Source organism: Moesziomyces antarcticus (genome assembly GCF_000747765.1).
Source record: "Moesziomyces antarcticus DNA, scaffold: scaffold_v10010, strain JCM 10317, whole genome shotgun sequence".
NCBI classification, from domain to species: domain Eukaryota; kingdom Fungi; phylum Basidiomycota; class Ustilaginomycetes; order Ustilaginales; family Ustilaginaceae; genus Moesziomyces; species Moesziomyces antarcticus.
Genome location: NW_014639000.1, coordinates 89,345 through 107,285, shown reverse-complemented (window position 1 = coordinate 107,285; position 17,941 = coordinate 89,345). Strand labels below are relative to the sequence as shown.

Sequence of the window (17,941 nt, the reverse complement as noted above, 5' to 3'; positions counted from 1 at the left end):
CCGACTGCTTCGCTCCATACCTCGTGAGGATCGTTCAGAGGTAGAACAGCCACGAAACCTCGACACCGGGATGCAACGGGCAAGGTACCCCCGCGGACAAGGGTATGGAAGAAATGCGAAAGTCTCCGGCGGAGGTGTTTGTCCACGGATAGCGTGGTGGGTTGGACTCCTATCGAAGCATCGCAAACTTGTATGCATAGAACAATGCACAGACCTCATGTAAGAATACACCTCGTCATACGTCGAACATGGCCTTCCTCCGCGGATATGCAGTCGAGTCTTGGCGCTCGGCCAGCATCCATGTCAGGTGCGGTCTAACAGAAATGAATTTTCCACTTTGGGTGGCGCCACCAAAGGTGGAGAAGGTGTGCGGGGCGCTGGGGCCACAGCCAACCTTGCTCGCCAGCCTTGCTCGCGCGCCACCACATCACGACAGCATCTCTACCCCAACACGACTGATCAGCATGATGGAGCCTTCGACCAAGCCGACCCAGTGAGTGACTGCCGCCGTCCTACCACACGGAACTTGCGGAATTGCAGTGGCTGAACCATCTGAAACGTGCGCACGCAGCCCTCCCAAGGACGATCCGATCTCGGTCGAGGATCTCAAGCAGTTCGACGGCACCGACGAGTCCAAGCCGGTCTACGTCGCTGTCAAGGGCACGGTTTTCGACGTTTCTCCCAAGCGCGAGATGTACGGTACGTCCGATTCCTTCCGTTCCCGCGTCGCATGTTGTGGGACGCAATGCTGACCGATTCGATGGGGAAATAGCACCTGGTAAGGGCTACAACGTATTTGCGGGCAAGGATGGCTCGCGCGGACTCGGCATGTCGTCACTCAAGCCCGAGGATGCGGTGCCAGACTACAGTACGCTCGACGACAAGCAGCTCAAGGTGCTCGATGACTGGGTATGTACAGCTTCACCACGCTACTTACGACTGCGACGCGCTGACGGCATCTTTCCCTCGACTCGTGCGCATCAGCACACGTACTACACCAAGCGATACAACATTGTAGGCAAGGTCGCACAGTAATTGCTCCCGTCTTCTTGATTGCAACAAGAGATTCAGACATGTCTCCGATCGTACTGTGGCAGTGTATGGATTGATCGCTTCGGTGCAGAGTGTGTATGCAGCGGGGTCATTTTAGGGCGCAAGGCGATTGATGGACCACTTGTCGTCGCTTGCCGCAACGGTGGATTTGATGTCGCGCGTGTAGCGGAAGCGGTCGTGGAGGCGATTTGGTCTTCCGCACCAGAATTCGACTTCGTCCGGAACAATGCGGTATCCGCCCCAGAACTCTGGCAGGGGCACATCCACATCGTCGCCCTGCCACTTTGACTCTGGATCGAGACCAGCGGCACCAGGTACGCCGAACCTGTTTTCGACATCTTTGACCTTGTCCTCGAGGTCCTTTCTAGATTCGATGGATGTGCTTTGTGGACTTGCCCATGCGCCGATCCTGCTTCCGAGTGGTCGCGAGTCGTAGTACCGCTTGCTTTCTTCCTTGCTGAGCTTCTCCACACGGCCACATACACGCACGGACCTTGAGAGTTCCTTCCAGTAAAACGCCAGTGAAGCGTACGGATTAGCTTCCAGCTCGCGACCCTTGCGCGACGTGTAGTTGGAGAAGAACAGGAATCCTTGCGCGTCCACTTGCTTCAGCAGCACCACTCGCGATGATGGCCGAGGAACACCCGACGACGTGTCGACCGTGGAGATCGTCATGGCTTCCGGTTCCGGAACGCCATTCTCACCAGCATGCTTGAACCACGTGTTGAACTGGACGATGGGACTGGGTGAGAGCTCGTCGCGCTCCAGACCTGCGGTCTTGTACTGGTTGTGCGAGGTGATGGCCACAGCCGCATCGCCCGACACCTTGGCATCCATGTTGGAAGATACGCGAACGCTCAAGCACAAGGTGCGGGGAGAAAAAGCTCGTTGAAAGATCAGTACGGTTCGTGGAAGTGTTGCGACTCGTGTGCGTGTGATGGACAGCATCAATGTGCTTGTCGGGACTGCGTTTGAAGTGATTGGAGTAAAGTCAAGATAGATGCATGGCGGGATGAAGGGCGGGGTCCGAGTCTTAGCAAATCCATGCAAAGCCGCGAATAGCCTCGAATGCTCGTGCGCGAAATTTCGGCTCGAGCCTGACTCCTCCACCTTTGACTCGACCCGCAGCAGCCGTGTGCCCTCGGCCTGGCTGAGCTCTGAATGCACGCCCACTTCATCACTCTGGCCCTGCTCAACGCAAAGCTGACCTACGCTTCCAACTGTTGCAGCGTAATCAGAACAGCGATGCAGGCAAGCGTGAGAGTGGATACAATGACTTGGTTACATGGCAGACAACTGCGATACAAAACAGGACAGAAGCATGATACAGAAGAAGCGAGAAGCTTGCAGCATGCCGACCACAACTCGAGCTGCGACATCAGATCCTGGGCGCATCGTCGTCGTCCGAGTGCCTGCTGAGACCCTTGGGCTTGGCATCGGTATCGTCGTCGAGCTTGACGGTGACTTGCGAGTCTTTGGCCGCATCGAGCTGCCTGCTGTCGCGTGCGTCGGGCTCTCTCCTGGTCGAGGCGCGACGGTTGTAGCCGTAGTCGGCGGCAGGGCTGATGGGGCTCTTGCGGTCGTCGTCAAAGTCGCCCTGCATGTCGCCGCGCTCGTAGCCGGGCAGATCGCGGTGGCCATCGGTGCTGAGCGGCGGCGGCGGAGGCCCGCTGGGAGGCGCGTATGGGCTGGCACCGTACGGAGCCGGAGGATACGAATAGGCCTGTGCTTGCGACTGCGGGTCGTACGGTCCGCTGGCGTACTGATTCGCGTACTGGGCGCTGTACGGCTGCTGGCTGGTGTTGCGACGGCCCCACCAGCCGCCGCCGGACTCGCGCACGCGAACCGAGTCCGGATTGCGCAGCTGGCGCACAAAGGCGAAGCTGAACATGACAAACGGGACACCGAGGAGGATGGTGACGACGAGCCAGACAATCTCCCAGGTGGAGTCGTTCCTCCACGAGGAATTGCAGTAGTTTTTGGCGTCCTCGGCCGACATGGTGGTATTGCTGGAGCCGCCCGAACCGAACCAACCCCATCCGGACGAACCAGGAGCAACGGCGCCGGTGTTCCTGGTGATGCAGTCCTCGATGACGCGCGTCTTGTACGAGTAGTGGACGAAGATGCTGAGGATCTCGCATGCGATCACCATGAGGAACGCCGGCACGGCGAGGCGCGAGTAGAGCAAGGCGAACTTGAGGTTGAGCTTGAACGATGCGATGAAGCCGACAACCTCGATGAGGGCAGCGGCCAGGAGCAGAGCGCCTGTCACGGCGTCGATGATGTTCATGACGGCATTGTTGCCCGAGTGGCCGAGGTCCTTGAAGTTGGAGATGGCGACGAGGAGGAGGTAGAGGAAGGTGCAGAAGGTCGTGACGAGCAGCACGGGACGCAGCGAGTACGGGTAGACCTTGCGGATGACATTGGCGTATACAGGCGGCGGTCCAGAGTCCGGAGGCGGCCTGGTCTGGGTGTAGGTGGGGAGATACGAGAGTTCGGGGACCTGCTGGTGGTCTCGAGGAGCCATGTTGCAGTCGGGCTGCTGCGTCTTGCGCGGCGGCGGACGAGCGCGGACGAGAAGTAGAGAAGAATGTGATGGGAGGCGCTGCGCAAGCGCGTGAGGTAGCTTTGACTCCTGCCTCGCTCAATTGGCGGTGGTATCGACGTTGTTGTTGGTGGCGACAAAATGAGGGCGAGAAAGAGAGGCCGGAGGATGAAGAGCAATACGATAGGGGTCCAAGCGGGCTGAGCCGGCCACGTCTGCCTCAAAAGCTCCAAATTTGGCACTGGCCAGGGCGATGTCGCTTAGATTTGTGTTGCAGCCAAGCCGGCTCGGGCTGTGCATTCTAGTGCCGGAGCCCAGAGGTCTGCATCTCTGCTGCGACGCCGTCCCGCAGCTTCTATTTTCGAAAATCAATCATGCTGAATCGTCAAACTAACAGCTCTGATTCTCGACAAGGCTTAGCCGCGCTTGCCGCTGTCAGGAAGGGCGGGCCGGGCGCTCTTCCAGAGGCCCTCCCAAGCCTTCGTGGCCCTTAACGAGCTCATCTTGGACCCTGAAGCCCTGACCTGGCATGCTCGCGCGACATTCTTCCGCGGCTAGCAAGCCTGCTCTCGCATCTTGACGAGCTCTCGTTCGGCCTTGGCAGCACAGATAGGCACACGTCTGCGCAACAGGCGCGGAAAGCGCTCAGTCTTGGTGTCATCTTCCGACCCAGCACAGGTATATAGATGTGACCCGGCTTATCTGAACCGCTTTCCCTTTTACGCTGCTGCAACCCAGAAAGGCTCTCTCGCAATGACAGTCAAGCTCTTCAAGAACGCCCTCTTCTTTACAGCGCAAGCCGAAGAGCTTGCGCCTGCCTCTCTCCTCAAGCAGGACTACTCGGACGCTTCGGCGATAAAGGACCGCTTCGCAGAATGCATCGCAGTGCAGGACGGTAAGCTCGCCTACGTCGGCAGCCTCGCCAGCCTCCCCGCAGAGCTCGCCGAGAACGCAGAGAACATCGACCTCGGCGGCGGCAAACTCGTGGTGCCCGGCTTCATCGACGGCCACACGCACTTGCTCAACTTTGGCAACTCGCTCGACAAGATCGACGTGGGCAAGTGCAAGAATCTCGCCCAGATCCAGCAAACCATCAAAGCCGCCGCAGAGGCCAAGCCCGATGCGCCACGCATCCTCGCAAGCGTCTGGATGCAGAACTCGACCGACGGCAAAGCGCTCGCGTCCTGGCTCGACGAGGTGGTGCCAGACCGTCCCGTCTACGTCGAGTCGTTTGATCTCCACTCGCACTGGTGCAACACGGCAGCACTGCGCGAGCTTGGCATCACCGACGACACGCCCAATCCTGAAGGCGGCGAGATCGTCCGCGACCCAGCCACGGGCAAAGCATCGGGCCTGCTGCTCGAGATGGCCAACATCCTCTTTGTCTGGCCCAAGCTCGCCAACCTAGCAACCAAGGCCGAGCAGGAGACGAGCTTCCTCCGCGCGTGCGACTCGTACCACCAGAGCGGCTTCACCGGTGGCATCGACATGGCGCTCGACCCGCTCTCGCTCGACTGCATCCTGCGCATCAAGAAGAAGATGAACGGCCGTCTGCCCATCCGCGTTGCTGCGCACTGGCTGGTGCGCCCCGAATCCGACCTGGAAGAATGCCTCAAGCAGGTGCGCCACGCCCACGAACTCAGCCAGCAGCACAACGACGAGTGGTTCCGTGTAGTCGGCATCAAGCTCGTCTGCGACGGCGTCATCGACAGCTGCACGGCGGCGCTCAAGGAGCCCTACTACAACAAGACCAACGCCGAAGTCATGTGGCCCCTGCCGCTGCTTTCGGCCACTGTCCAGTGTGCGGACTCGCTCGATCTGCAGGTGGCCATTCACGCCATCGGCGATCTTGCCGTCCACACGGCTGTGGAGGCCATTGCATCGCTCGGCGAACAGCTTGCAGCGAAGGGCGTCTCGATCCGCGACAGGCGCCATCGCATCGAGCATCTCGAGCTCACCGACCCCGAGGACGTAGAGAAGCTCGGCAGGCTCGGCATCACCGCCAGCATCCAGGGCGTGCACTGCGACCCAAGCATCATGGAGGGCTGGTGCAAGAACCTCGGCGACAAGTACAACGAAGGCCGATGCTCGAGGGCGTTTGCCTTCCGAGAGTTTGTCGAGTCCGGCGCACCCATCGCGCTCGGCTCCGACGCTCCGACGGCCCACCACTGGATCCTGCCCAACTTGTACACTGCCGTCACGAGACGATCGGGCCGCGAGCCCGAGATGACCGAAAAGACGACGCCGCAATTCGCGCTGCCACTGGCAATGGCCGTCGCTGCTGCAACGTACGGTGCCGCCCACAGCTGCAAGGCTGAATCGTGGTCCGGCACGCTCGAGAAGGGAAAGAGCGCCGACTTTGTCGTCCTCGACACGGACCTCTTCAGCGAGCACGGAGAGGGAGACAAGGAGCAGACCATCCTCCGAACCAAGATCCTCCAGACATGGCTCACAGGCGAAAAAGTCTACCAACGCGCATGACACCCAAGCTGTACAAGCCATCATGAGATTGACAACAACATTTCCAGAACATGAAAAACGTACAACACTCGGGGCAAGACATGCAAACGAACCACTAGACAGACATGAGGAGCAGGAGACAGTGCAAAAACAAAGACAAGTTCGTAAATCGTCGGAGGAAGCGCGAGCCCGATCCCAAAGACCGGACGGGATGTGCGGTCAAGGTACAGCGGGGGAGCTGGGCCGTTACAGGCGTCGAGAGCTTCAGTTGCCGTGGAGACGCGAGTTGTCGTTAGGGTTGAAGCCGGCCGCCAGCAGTGCGGGGATGGCCGAAGCGCTGTCTCCCGACGCAATGATCTGTCCGTTGGCAGCGTCCGGGAACTGGTAGGGCAGGATGTCCTCGATAGGCTTGGGGCTCGGAATCGGGGCGCTCAGCACGGTGTGCGAAAGCATCATGGCCAGGCCAAAGATAGCGGCGAGGGAGAACTTCATGTCGAAGCGTGGCGTGTGGCGTTTAGGATGAACGGTCTTTGTGGGGCAGGTGGGGAATTCGGCTTCGCAAAGAGCAGATTGTTCGAAGCTACTTGGCAACGTGACCGGCACTGGAGCAAGGAATCGTGAGGGAAACTGCGAGGATAGCAGAGGAGAGATACGCTAACCAGCAGGAGCTTGAGAAGCGTGCTTCGAGGAAGTTGGAGCAGGGGATGGAGATGATTTGGGAGAGGAGCTTTATGGTCGTCAAGGCAGGTAGGAGCGGTGGTGGCTTGGGAAAAGGAAGTGGATGCTTTGCGTGTTTGTATGATCCTGTCCTGGGGAAAGCTGTCCGACTGTGGGAATAACGCGGCTGTATATGTACCTTTCAAGCAAGTGCGTCAAGGATGTTGCGGGACCACGATGATTCGCGATACTGCCCCGCGACATGAGTCCATCTGGTTCCTTGCATAGCTCCATCCGAGATTGCGCTATCTCCGGGTGCGAATCACCCTCCACGTTGCGTGCGTAGCGGCACAATGAACCCTGCCCCTCTCGAATGCTGCACCCCACCTGCGTGCATGCGAGTGGCAACATGGCCATTCTGTCTGCTGTGGCGAGCCCGCCGCTTTGGTACTGTTTGCGGCGAGACTACTGCTGCGAGGCGTGCAGCCAACCCACTGCGGAGGCAAATGAAGCTTCGGATGCGCGGCTGCGCAACACTCGTCTCCATCTGCCTGAGCCGGCGCGCGAAATGAAGTGGGCTACATGCCGTCGGGTAGATGCAGATTGGCTCAGGCTCCGATGACCTGGGTTCGCCGCCCGATCATACACCATCCGACTGCTCGCCTGAACGGATATCGATGACAACTATGATGTCATGACCGCCAGGCATTTGGGTTTGTGAGCAAGAAAACGTCGGGCGGTCCGGACGGGATAGAAGGTGAAGCTACTTGCAATGGACGATGGCGCAATCCAGGCACAAAGGGGTGTTCAGCGACCCCACATTCGCACACGCAATCGTCACGCGTCGCTGCAATTTTCGCGACCCACCATCCCCATCGTCGGCGAGCAATTGGCCGGCGAGCGGGTGCCACTGGAAGCCATCGTGAACTAGCCTTTGAGGGAGCCTCCAAAAGATCCAAGCGGCTGTGCTGGATTCTACGGACCAATCCAGGCGGCTTGGGCGGGTGTTGTCATGAAGCTACGCGGTTAGGCTCCGCAGCGTCCATCAAGACCCGAGCATTTGCCGGTCTCGACGCTCTTGTCCCAGCGCCGCTTCCGTCGGCATCTGCATGCCTCAGGTTCGGACGCCCTTAGCTTGCGCCTCGGTTGTGGCTCGCTCAACATCGGCACAGACAAGCTCAAGCTTTCTTGGCGATCTTATCGCGCGGGTCAGATCAAGGTTGGCCGCTCGGATCGTGATGCTCACCATTGACGCAATGCAAAGAAGAAAATGGTGCTCAGAACAAAGGCCCTTTTCTCTCGGGAGCCACCCGATCGTGACCTTGCACATCGGCGCCACACCAAGCTGCAGGGGCAAGTCATGCTTGACTGTCGACTCTGGTCTTGGTGATGACAGACTGGCGCTTCGTAATGTGCGCCCTACACAGCGCCTCAGATGAAGTGCCAATCTGATCCGAGGCTCAGCTTCAACGGTAAAGACCAAGATCTCAGTCCTTCCGTCTATCTATCTACAATGCAGGAAGGCCCCACTTTACGCCAAGCGCACGTTTGGAGCGGCCCGGTCGCTGTATCGTGCGAGCCGATACCGGATATCACAGGCGGGCGGTCCGGGGTACCCGCACCCGCTCTGGTCGGTCGCTCACCACCATGACAATGCTCCATTGTACGGGGAACGACTGCCCACCAACGCATTGTGCAAGTCGGAGGCGTTTTGGGGGAAAGCCGCTCCAGAGGCCGATATCGAGGGTTGCCGGTGCGAGCTGGGTCCCCGGTCAGTGCAGCCCGCGAGTATCTTGGCGCGTGACCATGACTGCCAAGGCTGCGCGAGCCCACTTGAACGGCGGACAAAGAAAGCAGGAACAGCATCACCATTGTGCCGGTATTGTGGATAATCAACGCATGCGCCCGCCGCCCATGGTGCATAGCAACAATGTATAGGTCATACCGCTCACACTCTGTGCGCCCACGCAGCCACTCGAGGGTCGATCGCCCCGCAGACGCATCGGCTCCGTGCTTCTACTCTGCTCACGACATAAGCCGAAGTCGGTGACGCGTGCAGACGATGACCTTTTCCATTAGCATCTGCGGTGCTGGGCTGTCTACAGCCTGGCAAAGTGATTGACGAACCACCTTGTGCCATTTGGCCCACCATCGTCGCGCACGACCATGCCCGTCTGTGCCTCGATCATCTCCATCATCTCGTTAATCAGCAGGATGGGCACGTCCTCCTTCTCGGCAATCTCGAGGATCGAGGCGCCCGCGCCCCACGGCGAGAGGTTATCGCCGTAGCTAACTTCTTCTTGCAGTCGTGCTGGTTTTGTGCCGTCTGGTGCATCTGCGATTGGCGCTGCACCGGATCTACGGTCCGAGATGGTGAGAGCTTGAGCCTGTTCGATGCGCTTCATCCTGTGCTCCCACTCGAGAGCGTCGAGCAGATGCAAGATGCGCGATGCAAACGCATCGTCGCTGTACCGGGGCGTATGGAGCACCGAGAGGCCCGACTTGAACGTCTTGATGCGCACCGAGGGCGAGGTGATGTCTGGCAAGAAGGCGGCTGCTGAACGTAGTGCTTGTGGCGGGATGAGTGCGACTCCACGTGCGCGGTTCCAGACGCACCACACCTCGTCGAGACCCAAAAGCCCACGGCCCTTGAGCTCGTCTTCCGACACGCGGGGCAGACTTTCCTTGCCCTTGCCTTTGGCTGCGATCCTTCCCGCACCCATGAGGCCCTGTCTCTGACCTCCGGACGGATTGCCAAGAAGAAGTCCGGCTAGCTCACGCGCTAGTTCACGGTGGTACTCCTCCTGGTCTCGCGCCATGTCGGCAGTGACTGCCGGTGTTGGCAGGCCAAGCTGGACGAGCGAGGAGCGAATGAGTGTGGCGGCTTCCTGATCGGGCTTGGCGGCCCCCTCGGGCCGACCTGCCGCTTGAGCCGCCGCGGCGGCCTGCTCCTGCTTTGTGAGTTTGGCATTGAGCGCCTCTGCGAATTCTACCATCTGCTTGGCCTTGCGCATGAGCGCTTCGAGGTCCTTGAGCGCGCCGTGCATGTCGTCGTTCTGCGCACGGCTTGTCGAGTCGACCGAAGAGAGGATGCCGTCGATGCCGACGCGCTTGAGCGCAGCTGAACGGCCGTCGAGATCGACCATACCCGCAGAGACGCGCACCGCCCTGGCATCGTTTGCAGACGACGTCGCAGTGCTACTGGACGCAGCCCACGCTTTGCCCTTGAGTGTCGACTTGAGCAGACTGTAGAAGGCTTTATCGCCACCTTTGCGGAAGCTGAGCTTGACCGAGTCGGTGAGCGGCGGTAGCGAGATTGATGCGGGCGTGGATGCTCTACTTGGAGCCGAGCTGGCGCGGAGTGACGCGACATCAGCATCGGTGCTCTTTCGAGAGGTAGAGAGGGAGGAGGTGGAGGGACGCTCTGGCCAGCTGTTACCGAGACTGGAACCGCACATCTCGCATTTGTCCATGGACGGGTGGTTGAGGAAGGTGCACACATCGCAGGCGAGGCCGCCTTGTTCGGTAGTGATTCCAGATGCGGAGGACGAGGTGGAAGGATTGGGTGCGGGGGAGTCTCTGCCATCATTAGAGAATGAGAGTCGTTCCGAAGGGCGCGGGCGTTCCGGTACGGGGGTCCTTGTTGGGGTGGGTCGGGCGGGCTCCTTTGTGACACCGCACAGCTCACACGACGAGCGGCCGGCAGCATTGCTGAAGCCGCAGATGGCACAGACCCAGTTCGGCCCCGTGACAGCGGCTGCTGAAGAGTCTGCAGCCGTTGCGCCGACTCTCCAGTCTCGGCCTGTTGTCGTGTTGGCCGGTTGCAAGTCAGCCTGGGATGACAGCGGGCTCGGTCGTCGCGGCGCCGATGTCCTGTGCGCGTTGTTCGTATCTAGGTGCAGGGCGCTACTAGAGTCATCGTCGGTGGACTCGACCTTGGCGAGCGTGAGGGTGATCTTGGGGCTGCTCTTGAGAAAGCCGGCGTAGTACTCGCTCTGCTTGACGTACGACAGATCGAGGCTGCAGGAGTGGCGATGTGGCTCGAGGTCGTCGACGTACAAAAGACGATGCGAGGTGAGGTAGACGGTTCCGTTGCTCTGGTGGAGAGCCTTCTCCTTGCCATCGTAGAGGCCGATGCCATCCTGCAGACTGACTACTTCCTCGTCGTGGAAGAGGAGCGCACCGATGGACGAGTTGCTGGCATCGATCTGCTTGAAGCGGTCCATGATCCGAGAGCGTGCTTCGGACGAGCGCGTAGCGTGGCAAGCGCTGCGCTACTGTGCTCTCGCGCTGCGCTTGAGATGCTGTGATGGCGATGCTGTGATGGTGGTTCCTCTCAGCAAGGGTCCATGCAGCCTCCTCCTCCACTCGGCCTTGTTTGGCGGCCTGTGCGTGCGCGGAAGTCGGGCACAATGGGGTCTAACATTTTTTATTTTTTGGGCGCGCGGTTGGCGCGGTCACGCGGGTCCGACCGTCTGGCATTTCGGAAGACTCCGGCCAGCTTCTTCTTCCGACTCGAATTGACTGGCTTTGACCGGCTCACAGACGCTTGTACCGGTGAGATGCGCCAGTCACGCCCTTGATAGCTCGGTATGGAACACCATCCTTCAAGTCGGTCTCTAGATCCAGCGAGAGGACGGGGCGAGGTTATGAAGCTGAACCCCACTCGACTCTCATTGGCTGCAGCTGAGGCATCGGGTGGGTTTTCCGATCTGATTTGCAACCAGTCTTTTTTGTATTTTTCATCCGATTTCTACGCCTGAATTGCTGTTCTTTCATTTTTTTTTCACCACTGCCCACTGCGATGGGCAGACCCGCTTTTTCATTTTTTATTTATTGTTTCCGTCTGCTTGCGGAAAGGCTTTTTTGGTAAGCAGGGGTCTGACTCCACACGGCCGGTGGGGGACGGGTGCTTTTGGAAGAAGTGGAAGCCAGAAGGCTTCAAAAATCCAACGAGCCTCAACAGCTTCAGCAAAGCAACACAGAGAAGGCGAAGGTCGGAATGGCGGCGCAAGCAACTTGTTGAATGAGCAAAAGGATGGGAGCTGGAACTTGTGATTGGCAATTGGCAGGAAGGGGAAAGGAAGGCTTCGTTGCCGATTTTCTGGCCGGGCCGGTGACAGCTGACCACATTTTTTGCTTTCGGGTGAGCTTCTGGCGGACGAGAAGATGCAGTGAGCGCACGAAGCTCGTGCGCCCGAACCAGCCAACCAGCACTCGGCAGAGACTCTCCAGTGCTTCTCAACCCTTCGCACAGTCGACTCGACGTCTCTAACCTCCATCGCCTTGACAGGTTCCAGTCTATCGACTCGAAACCTCTTTCTCTTCTTCTGGTTCCTCTGTTGGACTCACCCGTACACTAGAGCAAACTCGATCCGTCGCCCTTTGCTCTCGTCGTCGTCTTTGTTACGCACGGCCACAGCCAGCGACATGGCCCAAGAGCAGCCCGCCGAGGCGCCGTCGCAGCCTCCCGCTGCCGAGGTTGCGGAGGTCGACGAGTCGCTCCAGCCCTTCGACATCAACCTTTACCTCCCCAAGCGTCCTCTCATCCCCTCGGCCGCCGCCTCCCAAAATGGTCTTCCCGAGACGCCTTCGCCGCTCAAGGTGGCTGTGACGCCCCAGGAGACGCTCAACGATCTCCGCGTCACCATCACAGACAGCCCCGAGGGATACTGGCTCGGTGCCTTCTGCTTCCGCAAGCCCCAGCCAGGCGCTGCCCCCGCCGCCAAGGGCGCCAAGGTGGCGCTGGGTGAGCGTGTGTCCGAGTGGACCGAGCTGCGCGAAGTCTTCCAGGATGTTCCCAAGGACCAGCGCGAGCTCTACGTCACCCACGTCCCTTTCAACGAGGCCGATGCACGCGCCCACGTCCAGCGCCTCCGCGACCTCCTCAGCGGTGGCGCCGCCGACCCCAGCGCCATCGGTGTCGACGCGGCTCTCAGCGTTCAAGACGCCATCAGGAACCCGGAAGAGTGGCAGCACGACTCGTCTCGCCAAAACGCAAACGGCCGCAACGCCTCCAAGAAGGGCACTGATGCCACCGCCGAGGCAGCCTCCACCGAATCCCAGCTTCCCTTCATCGACTGGGCCGGCTGGCCTGCGGTAACTGCCGTCGACCTCATCCCCGCCGTTGCTCGTCGTCCTCGCCAGCTGCCTCTGTGCCTCCGCCAGCTCTCCCTCGCATCGTGGAACCCGCCTCCTCAGCACTGCAAGCTCAACGGCCACCTCCTCTATCTCCAGGTCGGCACCCTCGAGGGCGAGGTCATCTTCATCACCGCCTCCACCCACGGCTTCTACGTCAACAAATCCTCGGGTGCTCGCTTTGACCCCAGCCCGCGCGCCTCGGGCCAGGACTTTGCCTCGTGCTCGCTCTTCGACCTCCTCTGCGGCTTCTCGCCCCTCTTCCTCGCAAGCTTCGCCAGGCTCTTCAACGACCCGCTATCGTCGCGCGACTACTTTTCCGCCGTGCCCGTCACCAACTCGTTGCCCGCCATTCCTTGGCTCGCTCGCCAACACCCGCACAACCCGGACCCGCTCCGCTCCCAGGCCGCCTTCCTGCTCACTGGTGCCTCCTCCGCCGATACGCTCGAGGGCACGCGCGACTGGAACGATGAGCTGCAGTCCGCCCGAGAGCTGCCTCGCACCACGCTGCCAGAACGACTCATGCGCGACCGCGTTCTCAACCGCATCTACTCCGAGTTCACTCAGGCCGCCGCGCGCGCCATCCCTAAGGTGGCCGCCGGCGAGGTGCAGGCCATGAACCCCATGGACAAGCGCGACGCTCAGATGTTCATCGTCAACAACCTCTTCATCTCCAAGGGCGCAGACGGCGTCGACCTCTACCCTCACATGGGTGGCGATGAGGCCGCCCACGTCGCCGTCGGCAAGGACATCCAGGGCGTCAAGACGCTCAACAGCCTCGACGTCTCCGGCCTCTGCCTGCTCGGCACCATCGTCGTCGACTGGAAGGGCGAGCGCTGGGTCGCGCAGAGCGTCGTCCCCGGTCTCTTCCGACGCCGAGACGACGCCGACGCCGAGCTCGAAGATGGCGATGCCAACAAAGCTCAGGAAGTTGAGGCCGCAAAGGAAGAGCCCAAGGCTGAGGAGCCCACCGACGACAAGACTGCTGCTGCCAAGTCTCCGCGTGGCGACCTCAACGACGACACGCAGGTGGTGTACGGCGGTGTGGAAGGCCCCGAGGTCATCCGCGACAATGCTGCTTTCCACAAGCTCTTCCGCCAGGTCGCCCAGACGCTGCACCTCAGCGAGCACGATGTCGAGGATGCCAACGGCCGCACCCACCCGCTCTGGCTCAGCGTCGACTCCAAGGGTCTTCGAGGCGCCGACGGTCGTCGCTACGTGCTCGACTTGGCGCGTCTCAACCCGGTCGACATCAACTGGCTCGAGAACGACATTGCAGGCGCTATTCACGGAAGCGAGTCATCGTCGTCGGACGGCAAGGCGCGCTACCCGCACCGCATGACGCTTCTCCGCCCCGAACTGCTCGAGATCTACTGGGACAGCGAGTTCCGCAAGTGGGCTCGCGCCAAGCTCGCCGAGCGACAGGAGGCCAAGGCGGCCAAGGCTAGCGAGGCCAAGGCTGTCGAGGGCAAGGAGGAGGCCAAGGAGGAGGCCAAGGAGGAGGCCAAGGAGGAGGGCGCTGACGCCGACAAGGCCGAGGCCGAGGAGGAGCCCGAGCGCCTCGACTCGTCCGAGTTCAAGCTGACCTTCAACCCGGACGCGTTTGTCGAGTTCAAGGTGGCCGACCCAAGCGTCGAGGATGGCTCCAAGGTCATCACGCCCATCACCGACGAGAGCGACGCGAGCATCGCCGCCGTGCGTCAGGCATCGGACTTCCTGCGCAAGGTGGCCATCCCACGCTTCGTGACCGACGTGGCTGCTGGTCTGTTCACTGCCGCCGATGGTGGTGCGCTCAGCCGCCAGATGCACGCGCGTGGTATCAACATCCGCTACCTCGGATACGTTGCGCGTCTGTGCACACCCGAGGCCAAGGGTGAGCTCGACCAGGAGCTCATCAGCAAGGCGGGTCCAGGCCACGAGGGCTTCCTGCACGCCTTCCGAAGCACGGTGCTGCACGAGATGGTGCTGCGTGCAAGCAAGCGCGTACTGCGCGGCCTTGTGCGCGACGTGGAGCAGGTCAACGTGGCTGCGTGCGTGTCGCACTTCCTCAACTGCCTGGTCGGCGACAAGGTCAACGCGGCACCTCAGTCGCAGCCCACGAGCTCGCCGCTTTCGGATGAGAGGGAGGCGGAGTGGACCAAGCTGACACCCGAGTCGCTCAAGCAGAAGCTCGTCGAGGAGATCCGCAAGCGCTATCGCTTTGAGCTGCCTCTGTCGTTCTTTGAGCAGGAGCTGCGCCGACCCCAGCTGCTGCGTGAGGTTGCGCTGCGCGCTGGTGTGCAGCTCAAGCTGCAGGACTACGTTCTGGAAGGCAAGCTGGTCGAAGCGGATGGGGCGCTGACTGACGACTCGCACGGCGAGGCGCAGGCCAACGGCAGCGCCAAGGAGAACGGCGCTGCTGGATCGGGCAAGAAGAACAAGAACAAGAAGAAGGGCAGCAACGGCGAGCTGAATGGCAGCAAGAAGACAGCTGGTTCGGCCGACAAGAAGCCCGCCCAGGCCGCTCGCATCACGAGCTTCGAGCCGGAGGATGTGCTGAACCTGGTGCCGATCGTCAAGGACTCGACGCCCAAGAGCACGCTGGCCGAAGAGGCGTTTGACGCTGGCCGACTGTCGATCAGCCGGGGCGATCGCGATCTGGGGCTGGAGCTGCTGCTGGAGGGCGTGAGCTTCCACGAGCAGGTGTACGGGCTCGTGCATCCGGAGGTGGCTCGATGCTACGCGCTGTTTGCCACGATTGTGCACCACCTTGCGGGCGTTGCAGCGATGGAGCGCGCCGAGATTCTCAACCAGGCCAAGGCGGAGAACAAGGAGGTGAGCGAGGCGGATCTGCCTGCGGTGAACGAGCAGGTGAGCATGGCGAATGCGGTGCGCTACCAGAGGCAGGCGGTGACGGTGTCGGAGCGAACGCTGGGTCTGGACCACCCGGAGACGCTCAACCAGTACATGAATCTGGCGGTGCTGGAACGTTCTGCGGGCAACACGCGCGAGTCGCTGCTGTGCCAGCGCCGCGTGCTGGAGCTGTGGAGCCTGTTGTACGGCGAGGAGCACCCGGACTGCATCAATGTGCTTTCCAATGTGGCGCTGACGCTGCAGAACGCGAAGCTGTTCGAGGCGAGTCTGCGGGTGTACGAGTCTGCGCACCAGCTTGCGCTGCGGCTGTTTGGGGCGGACAGCATCCACACGGCGAACCTGGCGCACGAGCTGAGCCAGGCGCACACGCTGGTGGGCGATCTCAAGACGGCGCTGACGGTGGAGAAGGAGGCGTGGCGCGTGTTCGAGGCGCGACTGGGCAAGGAGGATGCGCAGACCAAGGAGAGCGAGACGTTCTGCCTCAACCTCGCCGCTTCGGCGGTGCGTGTGGCCAAGCTGGAGAAGGAGGCGAGCGCGCGCGAGGCACGACAGGGTGCGTTTGGTCTGCCCAACGCACGTCGTGTGGGCGCCAACGCCAGTGCCAACGGTGCCGCTACGACGGGCGCCATTGCGGGTGCAGCTCCAGGCGGAGCGCCCGCCAACGCCAACAAGTCGCTCGACGAGATCGTGCGCTTCATCCAGGGCGGCTCCTCCACACCGTCCTCGACCAAGGGCAAGAGCAAGGGCAAAGGCAAGGCAGGCCGTCGATGATGCCCGACGTCGACAAGATTCAACCAAAAAAACAACGTCGATCTCTACGACGTACGATATGACGACACAACTCTGGTTCGTCCTCAGCAATTCACGCCACCTCTTTTTGACTACGTAGCATGGCTCCGACATTGTGTGAATGAGTTCGAGTGCGGAGTGTGCGGCATAGCAAGTGGACTGATTGTGGTCGGCAAGGATGGCCAAACACGCCACATGGAGTCCATGCTATGCGGGGGCTGGGGGGCTGGCTCTCGTACGGTGTTTGCGGGATCAACTGACAAGGCTCGGCGAAATGCCGAAGCGCTGAACCCTTTTCGAGCCGGTATCGGACCAAGCTCGACCGGAAGCGCAAAAGGCTGCGGTTTCAGAAGCCCCTTGCCTGTCCAGTTTTGTGGGAGCCTGCACTTGCTCGCGTGGTCGCTCCGCTTCGGATGAGTCTGCCCAGCGATCTATTCACGGCTCTGCGCAGTCAAGGCGAGAGAGTAAGGCTGTTGGCTGCGGGTTTCAGTCGGAGAGGAAGGTGAAGCGACAGTTTCGCCCCGAAATTGGCAGTGCTGGTGGCAATTCAAATTCCAGCGCCCTGCAGTCCTTCGACACGCAACTCACACTCAGGCTGGCGCGTGTGTGTGACGAGCCAAAGTGGCCCCACTCTGGCCAACGCTGTGAGCTGCGCCTCCGCCTCCGCCCCCACGCGAACGCGCTTTCGACACGCACACGCACCCGTCCGCACGACACGCTTCCAGCCGAAAAAGTTCCAACAAAAAGTACAGAAATCTCAAAAAAAGAAAGCGAACGTCGGTGCGGATCATGGATGTGATCAGGGCAGCAGCTGGCGACAAGCGCGAAATTTTGGGGGAAAATGAATCGGCTTTTCAGCGCGGCATGGAATTTGGCTTTGTAGCGGCGGTTGCCGAGCTGACTCTGCCTTTGCAACCTGCCGCACTGCCTTTTTTGCTTTTTCTGGGATTGGATTTCTTCGCTCGCCCGCAGCAGCAGCGGCAGCAGCAGCAGAGGAGGGCGCGGGCGCGTTAGCCAATCCCAATTCGCCCCGCTGCCGCTCGACGATCCCTTCTATAGGCAGGTTTTACGGCTGGCCCTGGTCTCTTGACCGGTTCTTCCTGGGCGGCGGCTCTCCCTCCAGCAGCTGTTGGTTTCTCCGCCTGGCAGCACAACGAGAGTGTGTGATTTTCGACCGCTAGACCGGCCTGCAGTCACAGTTACGCCCCACGCTGCCGCCGCTTTCCTTCGCGCGCTAGAACGCACGCACACACGCACGCACACCCCGTCTGTCTGCGCCGTTTCCGTTTGGCCCTTTTCGCAGGCGTGGGCGGGCGTTGCGTTGGCCGACAAGCTGCTGCACATCGATACGCCGCATCTCGACTGACCCGCCTGACAGCTTCCTGATCTCCTCGCCCCTTCGCTATTCGCAACTCCCCCACCATCCCCTTCACCTAATCCAGGTGA

General features: G+C 60.8%; 7 protein-coding genes across 7 annotated transcripts; 3 read left to right on the top strand and 4 right to left on the bottom strand.

Moving 5' to 3' along the window:
• Window positions 1-248: 248 nt before the first annotated feature.
• Window positions 249-1,035, top strand: PAN0_010d3958 (progesterone binding protein; the record flags this gene model as incomplete). The annotated part of the gene is made up of 4 exons (XM_014800414.1): window positions 249-307; window positions 437-493; window positions 572-699; window positions 773-1,035. The coding sequence occupies 4 exons, from the start codon at window positions 249-251 to the stop codon at window positions 1,033-1,035; spliced, it is 507 nt and encodes a 168-aa protein (XP_014655900.1).
• Window positions 1,036-1,146: 111 nt separating this feature from the next.
• Window positions 1,147-1,890, bottom strand: PAN0_010c3957 (pyridoxamine 5'-phosphate oxidase; the record flags this gene model as incomplete). The annotated part of the gene is made up of 1 exon (XM_014800413.1): window positions 1,147-1,890. The coding sequence occupies one exon, from the start codon at window positions 1,888-1,890 to the stop codon at window positions 1,147-1,149; it is 744 nt and encodes a 247-aa protein (XP_014655899.1).
• A 541-nt stretch (window positions 1,891-2,431) lies between these two features.
• Window positions 2,432-3,580, bottom strand: PAN0_010c3956 (uncharacterized protein; the record flags this gene model as incomplete). Its single annotated transcript, XM_014800412.1, has 1 exon — window positions 2,432-3,580. The coding sequence occupies one exon, from the start codon at window positions 3,578-3,580 to the stop codon at window positions 2,432-2,434; it is 1,149 nt and encodes a 382-aa protein (XP_014655898.1).
• A 771-nt stretch (window positions 3,581-4,351) lies between these two features.
• On the top strand, window positions 4,352-6,079 carry PAN0_010d3955 (uncharacterized protein; the record flags this gene model as incomplete). Its single annotated transcript, XM_014800411.1, has 1 exon — window positions 4,352-6,079. One exon carries the CDS (start codon window positions 4,352-4,354, stop codon window positions 6,077-6,079), a length of 1,728 nt encoding a protein of 575 aa, XP_014655897.1.
• Window positions 6,080-6,322: 243 nt separating this feature from the next.
• Window positions 6,323-6,550, bottom strand: PAN0_010c3954 (uncharacterized protein; the record flags this gene model as incomplete). Its single annotated transcript, XM_014800410.1, has 1 exon — window positions 6,323-6,550. The coding sequence occupies one exon, from the start codon at window positions 6,548-6,550 to the stop codon at window positions 6,323-6,325; it is 228 nt and encodes a 75-aa protein (XP_014655896.1).
• A 2,264-nt stretch (window positions 6,551-8,814) lies between these two features.
• Window positions 8,815-10,941, bottom strand: PAN0_010c3953 (vacuolar protein sorting-associated protein 36; the record flags this gene model as incomplete). Its single annotated transcript, XM_014800409.1, has 1 exon — window positions 8,815-10,941. One exon carries the CDS (start codon window positions 10,939-10,941, stop codon window positions 8,815-8,817), a length of 2,127 nt encoding a protein of 708 aa, XP_014655895.1.
• A 1,204-nt stretch (window positions 10,942-12,145) lies between these two features.
• On the top strand, window positions 12,146-16,477 carry PAN0_010d3952 (eukaryotic translation initiation factor 3 subunit; the record flags this gene model as incomplete). The annotated part of the gene is made up of 1 exon (XM_014800408.1): window positions 12,146-16,477. The coding sequence occupies one exon, from the start codon at window positions 12,146-12,148 to the stop codon at window positions 16,475-16,477; it is 4,332 nt and encodes a 1,443-aa protein (XP_014655894.1).
• Between the last annotated feature and the right edge of the window lie 1,464 nt (window positions 16,478-17,941).